Source organism: Erigeron canadensis, chromosome 6, assembly GCF_010389155.1.
Source record: "Erigeron canadensis isolate Cc75 chromosome 6, C_canadensis_v1, whole genome shotgun sequence".
Lineage (NCBI taxonomy): Eukaryota > Viridiplantae > Streptophyta > Magnoliopsida > Asterales > Asteraceae > Erigeron > Erigeron canadensis.
In genome coordinates, this window is record NC_057766.1 from 33,482,833 (window position 1) to 33,503,413 (window position 20,581).

At 32.7% G+C, this 20,581-nt stretch overlaps 1 protein-coding gene across 1 annotated transcript; it reads right to left on the reverse strand.

Annotated features, from left to right (window-relative positions):
- Positions 1–1,778: 1,778 nt before the first annotated feature.
- Positions 1,779–6,070, reverse strand: LOC122605131 (BRCA1-associated RING domain protein 1). Its single transcript, XM_043778011.1, has 13 exons — positions 5,949–6,070; positions 5,796–5,849; positions 5,654–5,715; positions 4,895–4,990; positions 4,528–4,799; positions 3,864–4,172; positions 3,664–3,764; positions 3,378–3,567; positions 3,200–3,291; positions 2,955–3,051; positions 2,664–2,829; positions 2,471–2,589; positions 1,779–2,353 (listed from the first exon to the last, which is right to left on the reverse strand). Exons 1-13 carry the CDS (start codon positions 6,041–6,043, stop codon positions 1,994–1,996), a joined length of 2,013 nt encoding a protein of 670 aa, XP_043633946.1. The 5' UTR covers positions 6,044–6,070; the 3' UTR covers positions 1,779–1,993.
- Positions 6,071–20,581: the final 14,511 nt, after the last annotated feature.

Here is a 20,581-nt window from a genome sequence, read left to right on the forward strand (position 1 = left end):
AATTAATACAAAATTATATTTATGAAAATAAAATAATTAGTTTAGAAGTTTAATATATTAGATAAAAACCACTTACTAAGTACTAAGCTTTTTCCTTTTATTATTATTGATAGACATAAAGACAGTTTGTATTTATTTATATTTTTAGGGTGTGTTTGGTTCACGGAATGTTTTTTGATGGAATGAAATCTATTGAAGGAATTTAATCTAATGGAATGTTTTTAATTTTTTGAAGATTTAAGGGAAAGACGGAATGAGATTCCTTCCCCCATCCCCATAGAATGGAAATTCCATCAAATGAGGGATTTTGACATTCCAACGGAATGATATTCCTTCATTATTGAGCAACCAAACATACTAAGGAATGGAATTCAATTCCAATTCCATCAAATTTCATCAGAATCTGTGAACCAAACGTGATCTGATGGACTGAAAAGGAGGGAAAGTATAGGCGGTATGAAAACGGAACGGGAGGTGAATAGGTGATTGTGACATACAATTTCTTTTCTTTTTAACTTTTTAGTATTATAGTTGTATATATTTTAAAGTGCATTTGGTTTCTAAACCCAAAACACACAATAAGCGGTGGATAATTATCCATAACACCTAGATGTATTTGGATTGAAATCAATCTGATACTTTTAATAAACTAACATGATAACCGACATCTTTTTTATTTTAAAGTGTATTTGGTAATTTTTAAATGATATTTTGTTTTCTTCTCAAGGGTGAAGTTAGCAAAAGATGGAAATTTTTTATAAAACAATCGTTTTTCAAAGGTGTTTTGTCAAACAAATTTTCGAAAAAAACCGTTTGTACAAGTGGGTAAAGTATTATTTCAAAAACCGGTTTCAAATTTTTGGCTCGAAAGTGGTATTTGATTTACCGATTTCAAAAAAAAGAGTTTGAACTTGGTATTTCAATTACCGGGTTCGAGTGTGTTGTCAAATCAATGTCTCGTCCTCCTGCATAGCCACTGTTCATCTGCAAAAGTTGGTACAAACTTCGAACCCGGTAATTGAAATACCAAGTTCAAACTCCTTTTTTTGAACCCGGTAATTTAAATACCACTTTCGAGCCAAAAATTTAAAACCGGTTTTTGAAATACCACTTTACCCACTTGTACAAACGTTTTTTTTTTCGAAAACTTGTTTGACAAAACACCTTTGAAAAACGACTGTAAAAAAAAAAAATTCGCAAAAGATGTTATAAAAACAGAATCGACAAACTTATATACAAAGGGGAGTGATATTCGTACCACATGTTTTGATTAATCTACCATACATGTAATTTAATAACTTGTATAATGTGTTCATAAAGTTATACTGTGTGGTAAATTTATCAAAATTTGTGCTATGAATATCATTTCCCATATACAAAGATCATTAATAACTTGAGTTATTCTATAAATCAAAGTTAAAGAGTTGTAAAGTAAACTTCAATTTAATATGGGTTGTAAAGTGCTCTTGATGTAACAAACATTGTGTGTTAAACTCTAAAAAAAGAAAGGTAAGTTGACAGTTACGTCTTAACCTTGTGTAAGGATACAAGGTACTCATCATCCTTACCCAGTAAAGATATTATGTCTGCGAAATACCTCCACACAATACCCACATATACTTGGGGCGACACACTCAAGGTTTGAATCCGCGTCCCATATTGGCAAAGGACTTCACATTTGTAGATCCAACTGCTAAGGCAACTGTTGGCCACTTGAGCTAACTTAAATGGTTGTGTGTTTACTTCTATATCAAAATAGCAAATGGGGTGGATTATTCTTGTTAATATAACAGGCCATTTCATTTCATTATTTACTGCTTCAGTTCATTACACAAACCCATGTTGCTAGGTTATAAGTAATACTGTAAGTAATAGTGTAGTAACAAAAGTAGAAGCATACACAACAAAGGTGACCAAAAAGCAACCCCAAAACATGTATGCAAAAGCTAAGTTCTAACTTCTAAGCACTACGGCATAACTGGACATTGTGTAGTTACGACCTAGAAGTAAAAGGCAGTAAACTGCAAGCAGCAACAGATTCCAAAATCCAAGTATGACCAACAACCCGTGACCCATATTCTTGAGCTACATTCTCTGCTGCAGCTAATCTTTGAAATTTGATTGCTTCTTCATCTTCAAACTCATAGCGATCTGAAAGGTCGGCATTGTAAACAACCAAAGTAACTTGATTTGCTTTCACATCTCCAGCAGCATTACTTGTTGACATTAGTTGATCCTTGACCTCACTGATAGTGCCTCCAGCAGTGGTAACCAAGTTTAAGAGATCATTCTTGAAAGCTTTCACAAAATTCCCAATAAAGTAAAAGTTCATGTTGTTGAAAAGTTTTGGACCCTGCAAAAAAATAAAAAGGTTAGGTATTGTGTTTTATTTCTCCCAGAACATTTGAGAGTGAATCAACAAAGTGCAACTTTAATGAGCATCAGTTAATATACAAGATAAAGTTCTTACATTATTAAGAACTCTTAGCCTCCCAGCTTTGGGGCCACCAGAACAGCCATGGGTATCAAGAGTAACTTCATAGGGCTCTGGATCAACAAGACATCCAGCTTCAATGCATGCTTTTACCCCTGAAACAAAATTCACATGTTTGTTCAATAAAAACACCAAGATGAAGATAACATTTGAAAAAAAGAAAACTCACACTTTGTTGTAACAATCCATCTGCCATTCAGAATGGCCATCAGAACTTTCAGTGTTCTTGTGCACGCACCGTTGGAATCTGTGGCAGCAATGACATGGGTAACATTATTTCTCCAGTATTTGGACACAATCGCCCCACTACTTCTTCCAAAATCAACCAAAGAATACTGCATTTTAAAGTAATCGTTAAAAAATATATATATATGAATGAAACAAACATTCTAACATGTCGAACACAAGCAAGCTTGAAATATTTACAAATATATATATATATATATATATATTTACCAACCTTTTCTTCTGGAGAAAGAGCAGAACCACATAACACCAAATCCTTTCCACCAGCTAACAATGTTGTACTTGTACAAGAATTCAAACTCGAAGATATTCTGCAATCAGTTTAATTGACACAGAAAAGGTGTTATGCATATGGATATACTCGTTAAAAAATACTAAAGTATCATACTATAAACAGTTTTAAGCATACAAAAACTAACTAATCTAGATGATAGATAAAATATATTTAGCAGCTAATACCTTTTCTCAGTAACTATCTTCCCAGCTTTTGACTTCTTTTCTCTTGGAAATTTTGTTGATATATGTTTCGGGCACAGCAACAGCAAATCCTCCTATAAAAAGTATAGGGTTAAAAAACCATGAATACATTATAAACCTATAACTTCAAAATCCCTGAGTGTGTACAAATAGTACTTACTTGATCCCATCTGCAATCTTCAACGTGATATGCACAAGGCACGTGGTAAGATCTTTGACATGACTTCATAAAGCAACCAAGAACAGCCCCCTTTTTACCACAGCTGGCACACTTCAACTTGTTAGCCCTTGCCACTTCAGATTCTAAGTTCTTAATAAGTCCACTCTTGTTGAAGTAAATTTGTGGAGCCCTGCATTGTACGAGATCATAAGGTATAATTTAATAACTTAATATCAACTTCTTAGCTCAAACAAAATGTGCAAGATTGTAAGGTCCAACTGCATACCATGAAATACATTTTTCATGAACATGTGTAACCTTAGAGAAATTAGAGAGACTGCCAGTCACTTCCTTTCCTTGAGCATAGGATACAATTGGTCCACTTACCTGCACAATTTATTGATAAAGAATGTAAGCTTCACATTCTCTATTAATTTCAGAGAAACACATGACTTTAAGAAATACAATAAGGGTTTCAGAACTCACAATCGAGCACTCAGAAGTGTGACAAAAAGCACAAAGATTCTCTCTCAAATCCAAACGATCCAAAACAACAGATGGCTTTTCACCAGATAGAGATTTTTCAAACTTGGTCTCCAAATTTGTAGTTATATTATCACAAGAAACACCATTACTCTGAGGAAGGCCATTTAAGTCCAGCTCAGTATCATTTTTCTTTTGCCTTTTGCCTTCATTGGTTTGACAGGCGGTTCCAGAGATGCATCTAGTGTTCAACTCTACATTTGTGACATGGGCATCATTCTCAGCTGGTCTCTTTGATGAACATACCGAATTCTGTGAAAAGAAGACCATCAAAAAATTATTACAATATTGTAAAAAAGAAGTACACACATACATGATACAAGTGACCATTTAATCCAAACTCAAATCTCACTCCATACTCCATAGTAATGTAACACTAGAATGTATAATTGCAAAAAGCAAATACCAATAGAATGCTAGGTGTATGCATTTTTGCACCAGTCACATGGAAAAACTAACATGATAACTGACACCAGAAAACTATAAATATACTGCACGAAATGTCAATATTCACTATTCTCATCCTAAAATGCCACAACAAAATTACTTCTATGTAAGACATTCAGATATTCAGAAAAATTGCAGCTATAAAAATAATGTGTATTACCTTATGGCAACCATTTGGATCACTAGAATTACCATCATCTTTGCTATCACTCGAAAACGGAGGGCTCATCTGCTCCATCTGCATAAATCCAACTCCACCAACACCAGTCTCCAATTCCTTCTCACCCACCGCCTTCCGCTCTGCATCTAAAACACCAGGATTCTCACCAACACTCTTCTTAAACTCTTGTTTTCGACCACTTTCAGGGGTAGTAACAGCAGAGCCGTTCAATAGGGTAGGCATATCAGTTTGCAAATTCACTGACTTAACATCTGCAGAGATGAAAATCAGCCATTGAATAATCAAAAATTGGATGAAGATAACACTTATAACAGTAACATACAAAATAAAGATCATTTCTTCTTACCCGAACATACAGGATGAACAAGACTTGCATTGAAGGTGGCATCAAGATTCTTATAAATGTTAACAATATTTTCCATAAAAGATGCAGATTTAACCTCTGCCATACAATAAAAATAAACATTTTAATCAGACTAAGCAAATGAAAAAAAGGAAAAACGTTACAATATAGATGACAAACTACACAAAAAGGTACTCAACATATCCAAACAATTACTCTGTATTTAAAAAACAAAACTTTGATTTTACTACAAGCCTAAAGTGACTAACTTACAAATTGTCACCAAATTAAGAGCTTTGTGTAAGTAGCCAATCATGACCAACAACATATACGCATAATTGTGTAAACAATCATTCATTCTTAAACAAACAACTCAGAAAAATCTTGTTAACAGGTTTTCAATTTACCATATTTCAAGCATAATACCAAAGTACCAAACCAATTATCAAAATAATCACTTATGTATTTATCCTTTTTAACAGTACTGTAAATACTTTATTGACCACAAACAGTTTTTGTAATGCAATAATAGTGACTAGCTAATAACCTAGTCCGAAAAATTTATTTATTATTTTTAAAAAGTCTTTAAATTTGTGACAAATATCTAAAAAGTTTGTAACTTTATATGCATCAAGGTCACAAATATATATGTTTTCATCAAAACAATTAACACATATATATCTAACTAAAGTTTAATAAAATAAATCAGCAACTGTAATACCCAAAAGTAAATTCCTAAAAAAATAATAAGAAAAAACACACCTTGATGAACATATGAATGTTTACAAGCAGGACACTCAGATGTAGCCTCAGACAAACACGAACTGTAAAATCCAATAAAAAGAGTTAAATAATATTATCAAAGATTTATTTAAAGAAATGAAATAATTGAAAAGTAACTTACTTGCAAAAAATATGAGTGCAGGGAAGCAATACAGGCTTTTTAAACAACCCTAAACTGCAAAATAAATTAAAAAAACAAAAAATCAAAGATGTTAGAAAGTAGTACTATTTTATATAAATAAAAATAAAGAAATAAATTTGTGAAAAAACGAACCAAAGGGGGCATTTGAGTTCAAGGCCAAGCTTTTGTAAATGAAGAACATAAGGATTCAGTAGAGATCTTTGATTAGAAGATATTATTTGTTCCATTTTTCTTGATTTTGATTGATGACGAAAAAAAAAAAGGTGGGTTTTAAGTAGTACTAGTAATAGTCAAAGATTGCTGCTTGCTGGCTAAAAAAAATATACTACTCGTATATGTGTGTGACTTGATTGATATGAATAACAAGCAGAAAATGAGCGGCCAGGATTATATACTGAAGGTGGGGCCTACTGTTAGGAATAGCGGGATATCTCAAACGAGGCGCGGATGGCATTTCAAGTTTTTCTTTTTCATTTCATTTCATTTTAACAACACAAATATTCATTCCTCCCGCCACTCTCTCCCAATTTTTTTCTTTTAAATGTTTTTTTTTTCTATTTCAAACGATTCTTTATATGGACACAAATTAAAGTTATTAAACTATACCTTTAACCACCTAGAAATTGGTCTTAGTGTTTTATTATATTTACACCGAATCCGATTTACCTAAAATCCTAAATAAATAAATAAATACAAAACTCATATGTTAAATGATATTAAACCATTTATTTGGTATTAATAGTGGGGATGTGAAAATATTTTGCAAAATTATACCTAATAATACACTATGCGTTATTATTAAGGATAAGTTTTAAATGAATTATAAACATGCAATAACAATTTTTTTATCTTTAGAGTTCTAAGCTATCTTTACATAGTGAATATATAGTTTTTATTGGCCAAACTCCTAATAAATTTTATAAACTAGCAAAACTTTTGATTATTTATGATATTGATAAACTTATAAATAGTTTTTGAAAAATAACATATGTGTTGCGCAATGATGTAACATACAATGTTGTGGATGTGGAAGTTAAAATCTTTTGGGCTTGAATGATTTAAATCATTAACACATACTTATACAACAATTAGGCTTTGACTTTGAGAATCAAAATCAGTTAGCCCAATTCCTATTGAGCATGATAATAATCAGGGCCAGGGTATTATATTGGGCCTATTATATCATTTACGTGCTACATTTAGCCCAATACCAGAAATTAACTACAGTAATAGTTTGTACTTTGTAGCCGAATAAGTGCTAAAATTACAAATTTTGGAAATCCTTAAAAGCACCAAACGAGCTTGGATGACTGGTGTGTTATTTGAAGAATATGTTCGCCAACTTGATAAAAAAAAATGGTTGAAGAATAATTCTCTTGATTGTGGATAATTGCCCTGCTCATCTAAAAATTATTGAAGGATTACGAAATGTTGAATTATTTTTTTCACACCAAACACAACTTCAAAAATTCAACCTTGTGACGCGGGAATCATACGAGCTTTTAAGATGCATTATCGTCGTCGATTTTATAGAAGTCTTTTGGAGGGTTATGAATTAGGGGTTCCAAATCCAGCAAAAATAAATGTATTAGATGCAATGAATCTTGCAATTTCAGCATGGACTATGGATGTTCATGCAAATACAATTGCGAACTGCTTTCGTCATTGTAAACTTCGATCAACAGATAACATGACTTTTGAGAACTCATATGAAAGTGGTGAAAGCACTCAAGAACTCTAGAATTTGATCAAAGAGTTGGGTTATCGCAATGCCATGGATGTCGAAGATGTTTTGACTCACCCAGAAGAAAATGTAGTTGCACAGTTGTTGACTGATGAATAAATTATTAAAAGCGTTATTGGAATTAATAAAGATATCGATGAAAAAGGTGATGAAAGTTCTACAATGAAGCCCCTTTCGCGAAACGAAGCTATTAAAGCGGCAATCACATTAACAATTTTTTGTTGAGCTATGAGAAAACAACACCAAAAGTTCTTACCATGCTAAGGAAAATTAGAGACGAGATTCAAGGGGAAATTGATTTCAACAATAAACAAAAGACAATTGAGTCATTTTTCAATAAACCTTCAAAAATCATTCATGTAATATGCTATATATAAGGAATTATTAGTTTATATTTTATATGGGGTCTAAAGAAATTATAAAAAATGTATTATCTTATAATTTTAGTGAATTATTAATTTAGCACCCTATCCCCGAGTTGGGACCGACAAAACTATTATCTTAGAGAGTTTATTAAATAATCGAGTATTAATTTATCGAGTTTCTACTATATGTGCAAAAATAATAATGTATGCCTTGGTTACACGTCTAACAATCAAGATTGAATAAGTGATTAACACATTTGCTTATGGAGATGTTGCCTTTTAAGGTTGGGGGGTCATATTTTATCATTTAGATAGAACATGAAAGTAACCGAGCTCTCTACAATGTTGTGATAGGGGTAAGCAGGCTATATGCATCTCAACCTACCCACATACTGTTAAGGTATTGAAATCTAAAACTCATATAAAACGGTATTTCTATCGTATATTAGCTTGATTACAATTAAACAATAATTTAAAATAAAAAAAAAAAAAGGTGACATCGTACTTCGGTCAATTTCTCATGGCTAATGCTACTCATTGCTAATGGCCTCATGCTATAGTTTTCTGCATCGGTCATGTATGAGAATGTCATTTTTTATTAATATATTTTTTTAACATTTACTTTATTTTTGTGTGATTCTATCTTATCAAACATGTTGAATAAGCCAAAACTTTAAATAAAGTTGTAAACTTGCAAAGTTGCATAACCACTTCAACTTAAAATTTTGAGAACATACAATAATATATGAAATATTGATGATATGCAAAAGTGTACTTAAGAAATGGTACGAAACTAGAATGTATCTAGCTATTAATACCATATATTTTTGTTTTTCATCTGTATGAGATATCCTCCCCGGAATAAGTTAAAATTTCAAGTATGATGAGTTACAAAGTAACGATAGATGTTTATGGTGATTTAAGGTTACTTTTGTATTGTGAAAACAGAATTCAGTTACCCCTTTTTCTTTTCACTTTTCTTTTTTCTTTTTTTACATTTTACCCATTATTCAATCATGTAATTGCAAAAATACCCTGATAACGCTTGCCATCATCAACTTGTTCAAAGACCAAGTATTAACTAATTAACTTGAAGAATAACTTATTTCTTACGTAGCAGGTGTCTCATTAAAATTAAAAACCTTTAGAAAAGCAACATTATATTTTTGGTTCATACGAGAAGAGGAAATAAAATTGAACACCTAAAGTTGGAGAGCGAATTTTAAAGGTGAATAGGTACATGAAAGATGAAGAAGGGACCATATATATTACACACAATATGTTTTTCATGATTTGTATATACATATAAAAATATTTATATGATTGTAACACATGAAAAAAATATAAAAATGAGATGGAGTGATCAGAGAAATAATTAGTATTGAATTATTGATACGTGTCATGAAATATACATGTAGAAGGATGCAGTAGACATAAATTAGAAAAGGATATATCATTACACATACATACATACATAGTAATCAAAAGTAGGATTTTCAAAGTGATCTCCAAATCAGAAAAACACCAGCATTACCATCTTTTGGGAACAATGGAGCACCATATATTTTTAATAGTGGTACGTACCTTTCTGTTTTTTCCCAAAACTGTTTCTCTTTATATCCTTTCCAAAGTATGTCTCCATCCCAACTGCTTTCGATCTCTTGTATAAAATAAAGGAATTCTATTCTAACTCTTATATGATTTTCTTTAAATAAAAAGTTTAGCTTAGAACCACTTTAAATTGCAGGTCATTATCAAATTAATACTTGTATTATCGATTTTAATTCACTAAATTTTTCTACTTGTTTTAGGTAATGATTGATGTATGGTCATGGTAATTATTTACGGATTATCCATTTGTTATGTTTTCAAATGAATAAACTCATACTGTGCAAATTTTTTAACGACAACTTTGAGCTCACTCAACTTCAATTTCAATGGAAACTCACTTTAGGATAATCGGTCTTCAGTCTTGAAAACATTTTGCTCACAACAGCCATTCGGATTCTAGAGATTAATCATGTATTTAGTGGGCAATACGCACACATTGAAACTGAATCCAACGAACATGTCGTGACTTGGTAGTCTAGTGCAATTATCACAAACATATGTTGCGGCCCCATTGATCAAAAAAGATCGAGCTAGTGTATATGTAAATAATTTGCTTCATTTTAACAAGTTTTTTTCTCGTACAATCTGTGGTACATACGTACCCTTTTGGAGTTTAATTTGGTTATAACTAAAAGTTCATGTCTTAAACTTTGAAAGATAAATAATCGACTCACACAAATTAGTATTATGATGTATTAATGTTTAAGTGACTCGACAAACCACAATATATATAGGCTAAAACCCCACTATGAGGTACCATTTGACCGGCCCCAAACAATTTAATCATTGGTAAATTTGCCAGATTTGACCGGTCATATAATTTTTGATTAGTGTTATTCATGTTAAGGGACATGATCTGAATAATTGCTTATTTTTGTCAAATGCTAGAACTTAGAGCATATATATATATATATATATGTATAAAAGTTATTTTGAGAATTTTTTTTGTGAGAACCTTTGAGAACTTTTTAAATCAAAGCCCAACCGATGATTATTTTTTACATGAAAATTGTTTTTTGATTGTTTTCTGAATAACTTATGTGTAATTTTGAAGTTTATAATTGTGTGGAGGCATGGATTATCATCCATTATACAATCATGTGGAGATTTGGATTTTTGATCACATGTGCACGAATATTGCTATGATTACATGTGATCGACTTGCATACATGTGATCATAGCAATATTTGTGTACATGTGATCAAAAATCCAAATCTCTACATAATTGTATAACGGATGATAATTCATGCTCCACACAATTATAAACTTCAAAATTACACATAGGTTATTCAGAAAACAATCAAAAAACAATTTTCATGTAAAGAATAATCATCGGTTGGGCTTGATTTGAAAAGTTCTCAAAGGTTCTCGCAAAAAAATTGGTTCTCAAAATAACTTTACCCTATATATATATATATACCAATAAACTAAAACAGGATTGACATATTCTTAAAACGACACGTGCCATAATCCTTGATCGACACGTGTCCTTTTAATTTATTGATTTTGTTAAATTAGCTTTTTTTAGTTGTATATAAACACAAGTTAGCTTTTTTAATTGTATATAAATTCAATTTCCTTATTAGATTTAAAATTAAACTCTAACTCTTGGCTTTATTAATACAAAAGACATTATAACCTTATTTGATTAATCGTTTTCTCATTAATAAATTGTCTTTTTTTCTTTTCTCAATTCTTCAACTCTTATTACTTATATTATGAAGACTTCAAAAATTCAAGTTTACGATCCGAAATCACAAGGCTATTTGCTATCATGCATCCACTATGCTTATAAGTTCCGATTTTGATGTGCTTCTAAAAATTAAAGGTTAATCCAAAATTCTAACTAATTATATCTATCATTACTGTATATTACTTTAGCTTCGATCATCAATTACCTTAACAACAATTTATTTTACCCTCACGAATCATGTATGAGACATATTTGAGTTTTTTTTATGATACAATCTATATAGCTACCGTACATCGTACGGGTATTATGACTAATATATATATATATATATGGAAAAGTGAGTATTGGGTTGTTCCCCATCTAAACTTAGATGAGGAACCCCTCACACACAAGAATTTTAATAATATTTATATTTTAAACTAATGTTGGGGCCCCCATGATATTTATGGATTAAAAAAACAAATTGTGAGGGGTTCACCATCTAAGCTTAGATGGGGACAACCTCATACTCATTTCTTCCATAATATATATATATATATATATATATGAGGGAAGGGAATATATGGCTATCATGTAGCTAAGCTTTGGTATAGAACCCCTCACATGTCATTTTTTTATAATATTAAAATCATGGGGGCCATGTGATTTATTTATTTTATAACAAATATTAAAAAATTGATATGTGAGAGGATCTACACCTAAACTTAATTACATGATAGCCATATATTCACTTTTCCCTATATATATATATATATATGATATGATCACACATATATATATATGAGAAAATGGAGTATGTGACTGTTAGACACACAACATTGGGTGTAAAACCTCTTACATACTAATTTTTAATATATCTATAAATGCTCAGCCCTCATACTTTTTATGGATTAAAAAAAATAAGATGTGAGTGGTTATACACCCAAGCTTAGGTGTCTAACAGCCACATAAACCCTAACCTCTATATATATATATATATATATATATTATAACTCTTGATGACCCCGAATGTCGCATTATGCTTACTTTATCGATCATTATTTAACTATATTAAACGTGGCATAGGAATTTCTTTAAAAAAGAAAACAAAAAAAGAATACCAGTTGACAAACAACCCCTGCTATGGTTGACGAGCGATGACAAACGCGACACCAGGTGGTTCTCCAATTACTATGCATGCATAGGCACAATACAGTTGTAAAGTACGTGGAACTCTCACCATTTGTTGGTTTTCTTCTTTATCGAATCGATTTGTGATGGATAGTAACTCTTTTGTTCTAGATTTAAGTGCGTAAATCCTTCGAAGTGTCCAGATCATCTAGGGATTATGATAAAACTATTGTACCGACATATGTTTTAAGTGCATAACTTATGTGTATGAGTTCTTACATACAGTATATAGTATTTTTGTATGTAACATTCATGTTAGTTTCGGGTTTAATTAACACTTTTATACCTTGATTATTATTATTATTATTTTGCATGTATAAGGGTTACCCTCTTTAATAAAAAGAAATAATAGGTGCACATCTATATATAAACGCCGTTACCTTAATTATAAGTGCTAAGAAGAGTTAGTTTGTGTGATTTATTTGTATCCTTGGACTATGGATCGTGGATCGAGGCTTTGCATATTATTCATTTGGATATTACCTATTGTAAATACTCGATCACTAATAACTAACTCGGTCGCCGTTCTAAATAGAAAATAATAAAATCAAGAATTCATGTTTAGTGTCGACACAAACCATACAACCATATCTAGTGTCTTCAAACTTTGATTTCCACCTTTCTTTATCTGGTATCTACTTGCTATAAAAAGTGAATCATTTTCTTAAAGTTTGTTACATATGCCCTTTTATATGCATAAAACATCTTCAATAATCTTGAATTGTTCGATATACGGAGTATATGATAAAGTTATAAGTAATCTAAAACTCTAAACTTAAATGGTAGTTTGGTACATTGTATAGTGTCCAATGATGGATTTAATTAAACATGTGACTAGTTTGAGGAACTTTATATTACTAAAGTTAGATCAACTTTAAATCAAGTATTTCAATTCTACGCTTAACTCTATTATGCATATGGTTTATCATTTTTTTTAAGAGAAATGATAAATATAGCCCCTAGGTTATGTATAAGAAGTTATTAGATGCATAAATGAGTTGCATATTTCATATAACCACTTCCTAATTTTAAGGATTATGACACAATGTACAAGCATTGATACATGTAATAAGCTCATATACATAGCCTATTTATCATTTCCCTTTTTTTAAGGGAAATGATTATGTTAAGTTAATCAAAAATGCTTTGAACATAGATAAGAATCTGCTATAACTCAAAATAGAAGCTCACCATTTCTTATCGCAAGTTTTCATAAACTTGGAAATTAAGAACTTTATTTAACGTATTGGTATAATTTGGTCACACGTATCTGAAAAGTTAATTGATTGCTTATCAAGATACAAAAATGTAAAATAAGTAAAATAAATAGATAATCAAGTTACTATGATGATATTTATGGACAAATTAATCAAGTTAGTTATAGCATAAATTGCAAGTTAATTAACTTATGAAATATTATGTATTTTAATTTTAACTAAACTGATGCACGCACAATGCAATGACGTTGGGGTATTAATGGCGGAGGTGGTAGTGGTGGTGACGGTGGTGGGGACGACAGTGGGGACGGTGATGGAGGCAACGGTGGTGGTGAATGTAAAAGTAATTGATGTTATAGTTGGTACTGTAGTTATTGTAAGTGTTGGAGATCTATACATTAAATTATTACATTAAGGGTATTATAAGTATATTATATGTAAATGTTTAAATTAGTGAATAAAAAAGAAAGTCATTTATAGTGTTTCAAAGATAGAAAGTTTAAAGAAGAAAAAAAATGATTTGTTTATTATATAGTATAGATATAGATTATTTAGAGTACCTAAAGTCTAAATACAACACATCTAAACAATATACAAAGCTGGTATATGTATTTGATAAAAATAAAAGAGTAAATGATGTGCAAAAATCGAGCTTTAAATTTATAAACTAAAACTACCCAAAAACTCACTACTACGCACTCACGGGCAGTGGACCCGATCGTTTGTAATTTAGTTAAGAGGTAAGTTTGAGTTCGTTCTCAGGGACTGTGAAATGATTAGTTGCTTGTTAAATGGTTTGGAAAACAGGTGTTGCTTCGAAATTCCCCTTTGACAATTAAATAAGTTGATTTGCAAGATGATTGCATAAATTTAAAAGACAAGTTCAGACAATGTAATTAAAAGTCATCCACCTTGACTTCCCTTGACTTCAAATGTGATTGCATTTGATGAAGAACAAATTCTCTAGAGTTTAAAAGATAGTCGTGACAAGATTACACTTCTCACATGGTACCACCAACCGTGAACAATTATCGAATCACCTAACTACTATTTGTAACACCCATCATTTAAAAACAAGGATTTCCAAGAGCTTTCACCTAACGGTGTCAAAGAAAGCGGAAAAACATTTAAAAGTCCAAACCAATAATTTCAGTTTGGTTTATTCATCAAACGGTGTTACTAGCCATATCATTGAAACAAGTCTAAATGGAAATCCATCGGTTGCCCAACATAAAACAACCGATCACAAGTCAATACAATTCATAAATATCTAAACATAAAATTCAAAGGTCTAAAGGAGCAGCCACTATGGGTAAACTATAATCCTTTTCAAACAATCTACCCATGCCTCGCTCTTTATTCATCAACACTCAAAGCTTTCTAAACCTGAAGGAACAACACATTTCAAGAAACAAGTGTTAGCTAACGAATTAGCTAAGTAAGATAACACGAGCTTATAAAAACATTTGTCCAATTAAAACGTATTAAAAGTCATATTTCATCATTAAGGCACATAACATCTCATATAGCCATAAACATCATTCGTATAGGATTGTTCGTCTTAGATGTGCCTAATCATCTTTTCATCATCACATATAACATCATTTCAGGTATGACATAAGTCACTCATATCATATAAGGTGTAAGTTTGTGTGTAGGCGGTCAAAAGACCTAACGGGGACCTCACACCCGACTGGATGGATAAGCCTTACGGCGGTCCATCAGTGTCGTTAAGGAATGGCAAGCCAATCCAGGAGTAGTCCGTATGTTCAAGACATTGGTGGTTAATCACGCCACCCGGAGATACTCTAACCACGTAATTATGTTGCAAGGAGCCACCCAAGCAACCATATACGTACTCACCGGGCAAGGGCAAGTACGGGTTAAGTTTAACACTTTCATATCATATACGAGCTCGATTTACATTACATATAGTTCAGGAATCTACATTACCTAAACATAACACATAATCATCTTTTACGTTTGGGCCCTTAAACGTACACGTGACATGGCAACTTAAAGAGTCTAGTGAACTAGATTAATAAGCCATACAAACATGCACAATACAATACATCTCAAAACATATCATATCATATCATTTCATTTCATTTCATTTCATTTCATATCTTAGGGACTGCATATCAGGCCTCAAATGTCATTTACATAGCCCATATCACCTCCTATGTATCCCGATTACCCATAAACGATCAAGATATCAAATGGAAGCTATTATAAGAAAACCATCTTTTGTTGAACCCTCAGCATGTCAAAGTAGTGTATCTTACTTCTTAGAAGCGTACAAAATGATAACGTAAGTTACCGAGCTTTGCAAGTATTCCCGATTACCTATAATCATTAAACGACATAATAAGCTAAACAAGTACCTACGTACTTTTGTTCATGAATCAAGCCTAAGTATCTATAAACATGACCCATGACAAGGCTTGATGCATCGGACATTCGATTAATACTTTAAAGCTTACAAAACTCGACAAAACTCGACATTCACTCACTAAATTAACCATTCTGGAAACTTGAAATCACAATCATCTTTTAAAAACATAACCATTAGAAAGTAGACTCTCTTACGATTCCGTGGATAGCTTATTTGTTAAAAACGGAGTTACGGTTCAAAAGTTATGGCCATTTGAAAATTCCGTCGCTATTGCGTCGCAACTACCAAGTTGCGTCGCAGCTATGTGTCACTGGATTCCAGTTGCGCCGCAGCTTAGTAGCTGCGCCGCAGCTAGCCCCGATTCTGCACAAACCTCATTGTTTAACCTCCAAAACTTAACCAAACATACCCCAAACGACCCCAAACCTTATGAACGACTTTTAACCCTCAAAATTCATCATTTTAAGACTCTAATGATGTCATGAAAACAACCCTTAACATCCAATTGATTTGCAACACAACAACAATCATTTTAGGTTACTGAATTGATTGAAACTCACATTTTTGACTCCAATCAACCCTCTAAAGACCTAGATCAGTTATGAATCGAATCAAGGGATTGAAAGGACATAAAATCAATGTTATTATACCTGGGATACCTGGAGATTACAAAGAGAATGTAGAAACTTGATCAAAACACTCTCGAATCAACCAAACGAAGATGAAATCGAATAAGGAATTGATTATGGCAATGGGGAATGGTTAGGGCTCAAAGAGGAAAGGATAATATGAGTAATTAGAAGCTAATGACCTGCTCCAAGACCCTAATCCCGTTTTTTAGTTTCCACCTATGTTAAAACTTTAGGCTTCCTTATGGCTCATATTTAGTTCAAAACACCTATTGGGAATACTTACAACACATTAAACACTTTAAGCACGTCAAAAGGCATATAAAACATATCTTAAGCACTTTAGCACATTAATCATTAAGGCGATAAAGCCTGACACATATAACACATTAAACACATATAGTCATTAGATCATTTATAGGCTTAACGGACACGTAATGTTGACTTAACGACTCAGGTCAATTGTTAAATAAAAAGTTTGGGATGTTACACTATTCGAATTACCCAAGATGGTACCACCAAGACCAAGACAATCCTCCTAATAATCAGTTTTATTGACTCTCAAATTATCAATTGAACCTATGTGACAATAACGTGGTACCACCAACCGATATTAATCACGTTGACAAATTTAATCTCTTCTTAAAATGATATTCACTATCATACCATGAACTAGTGATAATTACTTATAGACAAGTAACCGTTTTAAAATCACATACACATTCAACTGGTACCACCAACGAAGAATCATATGCAACCAATATCGAAATTAATTAAATGAAAAGAATTAAAATCATCAAGATCACGGAACACCGATAATTAAATAAACCCTTTTGGATTAAAAATATTGCAATCACATTATCCGTCTAGTTTCATCAAGGTGGATGATTAAACAGTTAGCCACTCATGATCAATTCAAAATAATCAATGAAATAGAAAAGAAACATGATGTACCAATTGTTTGAAGAAAATAAATTGCAAGACAATAATGTAGATACGATCTAGATGGGTGCCCGTAATATCTTCGATGAATCCGCCTAAGTGAAACACTTGATTGGAGAAGGAAGAATCCCGATAGAGCAGATCCTAGAAAGAGTTTGAATGCCTCATTTTCGAGTTAGGGTTTCCTATTTATATCCCTTCAAAATCTGTTGCAGAAACAAGTCAGGATTTGTTCTCCTGTGCACCCACTGCGGCGCAGTGGGGCTTGACTTCTCCTCACTGCGGCGCAGTGAGGTGTTGGTCGACTTTGACTTCGGTTGATTGCGGCGTAGTGGTTCGTGTGATCACCACTGCGGCGCAGTATGATTCCACGGCCTCTTTTCTTCTTCAACAGACTGCGACGCAGTCTTTCTGTTGCCATCCCCACTGCGGCGCAGTGGGGTTTTTCCATTTATTTCCGTGGATCAGGGCTGCGGCGCAGTGGGCTTGTGCCTCCCTACTGCGGCGCAGTCCAGAGCTTGTACAGGACCAACTTGTTTCGGTCTCGATTAATTGCTAAGCTCTGCCGCCTCGTCCATTCAAATCGACTTTCATTACCATAACGTATTTCCTGGCCAATAATCAACCGAAAATGTACCAAATGAACGCGTAACCTGTTCAGAACCTGAAAACACTAATAAACACCATAAACGCACCAAATGCATACAAAAACGACTTAAAACATCTACTAAAATGGCCAATAATGATGTGGGTAATGGGTATAAATTAGTCACAACAGTAAACGACATAAATCGTCCCTGTGGTTTAGCGAAATAGTCACGTTTTTTCCCTGTAGTTCAATGACCTCATGGATCGTCCTTTATAGGAATAAAAGCTTCACGTTGTCCTTTGACTATTTGACCATCAACTCACCACCGTTAACCCCCCACGTGCCTCTCACGTAAGGGGCATTTTCGTACTTTCCAGACTATAAAGGACCAAACGTGATCATTATATATAGTTATATTAATCATCATCCTCTTCAAAATAAAAACTCATTTTCCATAAAGAACATGAAAGAGAACTATTTGAGTAAACAATATACACACAAATCCAAACATATACAAATCTATATCTAAATTCAACCACTAAAAAGTATATATAAACATAGCTGTATACATGACCACCAATTCATGTATATCAGTATATCACGTGATAAATCCCATCAATAATTTGAAATAAATTCCTATCAATATTGAAAGGAGATACAGACATAGAAATAAATTTGGTTAGGATGTCATTTCCAAGATGCCATCACGTGAAAGATGTGATATGTGGCTAGGATATAGATATGTGCGATGTGTAAGATTTCAGACGTTACAATCGGGCGCCGCCTATAATGGGAAGGATAACCCCAGTCGTTGCTCTTCAAACCACCGCCGTCCACCGGAAAATATTCCACTGCCGTCCACCGGAAAATAATCTGCCGCCGCCGACCATGTGAAAAATAACCTGCCGCCGTTGCTCTTCAGGCCACCACCGTCCACAGGAAAGTAATCCACCGTTACAATCCCCAACCGCCGCTCCTCATCAGGTCACTTCCAACCTCCATCACCTTCACACAGTCAAATACTTTGGTATCTATATATACTTCTTTCTTTTAGGGTTATTTAGGTTGAAGATAAAAAGATATAGAGATCAAATTACAAAAGGATATAAAAATTATAGATATAGGATCTCGTATATTTATACGTATATACTCGTATATATACAAAAGGATAAGAAGATATAGAAATCAGGTGATGAGTTGATGCAAATTTGGTTTTAGAATTTTTTGGATTGAAAAAAACGAGTGGTTGTATTTAGTTTTTTGGATTAATATAAATACATAAAACGACCAAGTTTGGTCCTTTATAGCCTAGAAAGTACGAAAATGCCCCTCACGTGAGAGGCACTTGGGGGGTTAACGGTGGTGAGTTGACGGTTAAATAGTCAAAGGACGAAACGTGAAGCTTTTCTTCCTATAAAGGACGATATATGAGTTTATTGAACCACAAGGATGAAACGTGACTATTTCGTTAAACCACAAGGACGATTTATGTCGTTTACTCAAAATAAAATTACTAATAGTGGACACGCGACGGGCTTGTGTAATCGTCTATCCCCGCCCACTAACCACGTGGGAATTGCATGCTTATGAGTTATATGTAACGTTGCTTTTACCTGATCGTCTACATGAAGCTTCTCAAACAATGAATCCCGTATTCCCATGCATGCTTAACAAGAAGTGAAATATTTCTGCTCCCAACCTATCCATAACATACAAATTATGTCCCTAACGAAATTAGTTAATTAGACAAAACTAATTATTATTAATTAAGTCTGTATATTCTAGGAGTCTAGGACCAACCGAAAAAGAAAATTCATAGATCCCTAACGGAATTAAATATATATTTATTTTTTTTCCAGTAAAAGACGATAATGTTATGACAATAGTTTATAAACATAAAAAATTTATAATATTAAAATTGCATATTATATTTAAAAATTAAAATTTTTTTTGTACCCCTAACAATATGGTTCAGGACGACGCTATGTTTTCCCCTTTCCAGTGCCGCCCTTGTTTTTATAGTATATGTCATTGTCATACTCAATCTCCACAAATTAAGTTACATAGCTCAACTTGTAATTTCGACTTTAATCTGAAATGGAAAATGTGAAGTGCACAATTGTACGTAATTTCTTAATTGGTACTTAGACGCGGAAAAAGCCTTCAAGTATTCACTCTTTATGTATATTTCATAAAAATGTGTCATTTTCCTTGTTTACTTCGAGGTAACTCGTTTTTAGGCGCATAGGATCGAGTCACGCATTGTATCAAATTAAGTTTCACATTCACTTACCATTTCAAGTACTTTAACGGTTATATAGATGAACATATATATTACATCCTACCATAAAAGTCATCTATCTAGCTAAAAACAACATTTCTTGAACCGATTCTAATTTTCTACATCCGA

What these genes read in the sequence shown, in the direction of transcription:
- LOC122605131 (XM_043778011.1), bottom strand. Translation starts at nt 6,043, where the DNA reads ATGGAACAAATAATATCTTCTAATCAAAGATCTCTACTGAATCCTTAT. An exon ending in TGCACTCATATTTTTTGCAA is followed by an intron (nt 5,716 to 5,795) that starts GTAAGTTACTTT and finishes TGGATTTTACAG; the next exon opens with TTCGTGTTTGTCTGAGGCTA. An exon ending in CTCTTTCTCCAGAAGAAAAG is followed by an intron (nt 2,830 to 2,954) that starts GTTGGTAAATAT and finishes TTTAAAATGCAG; the next exon opens with TATTCTTTGGTTGATTTTGG.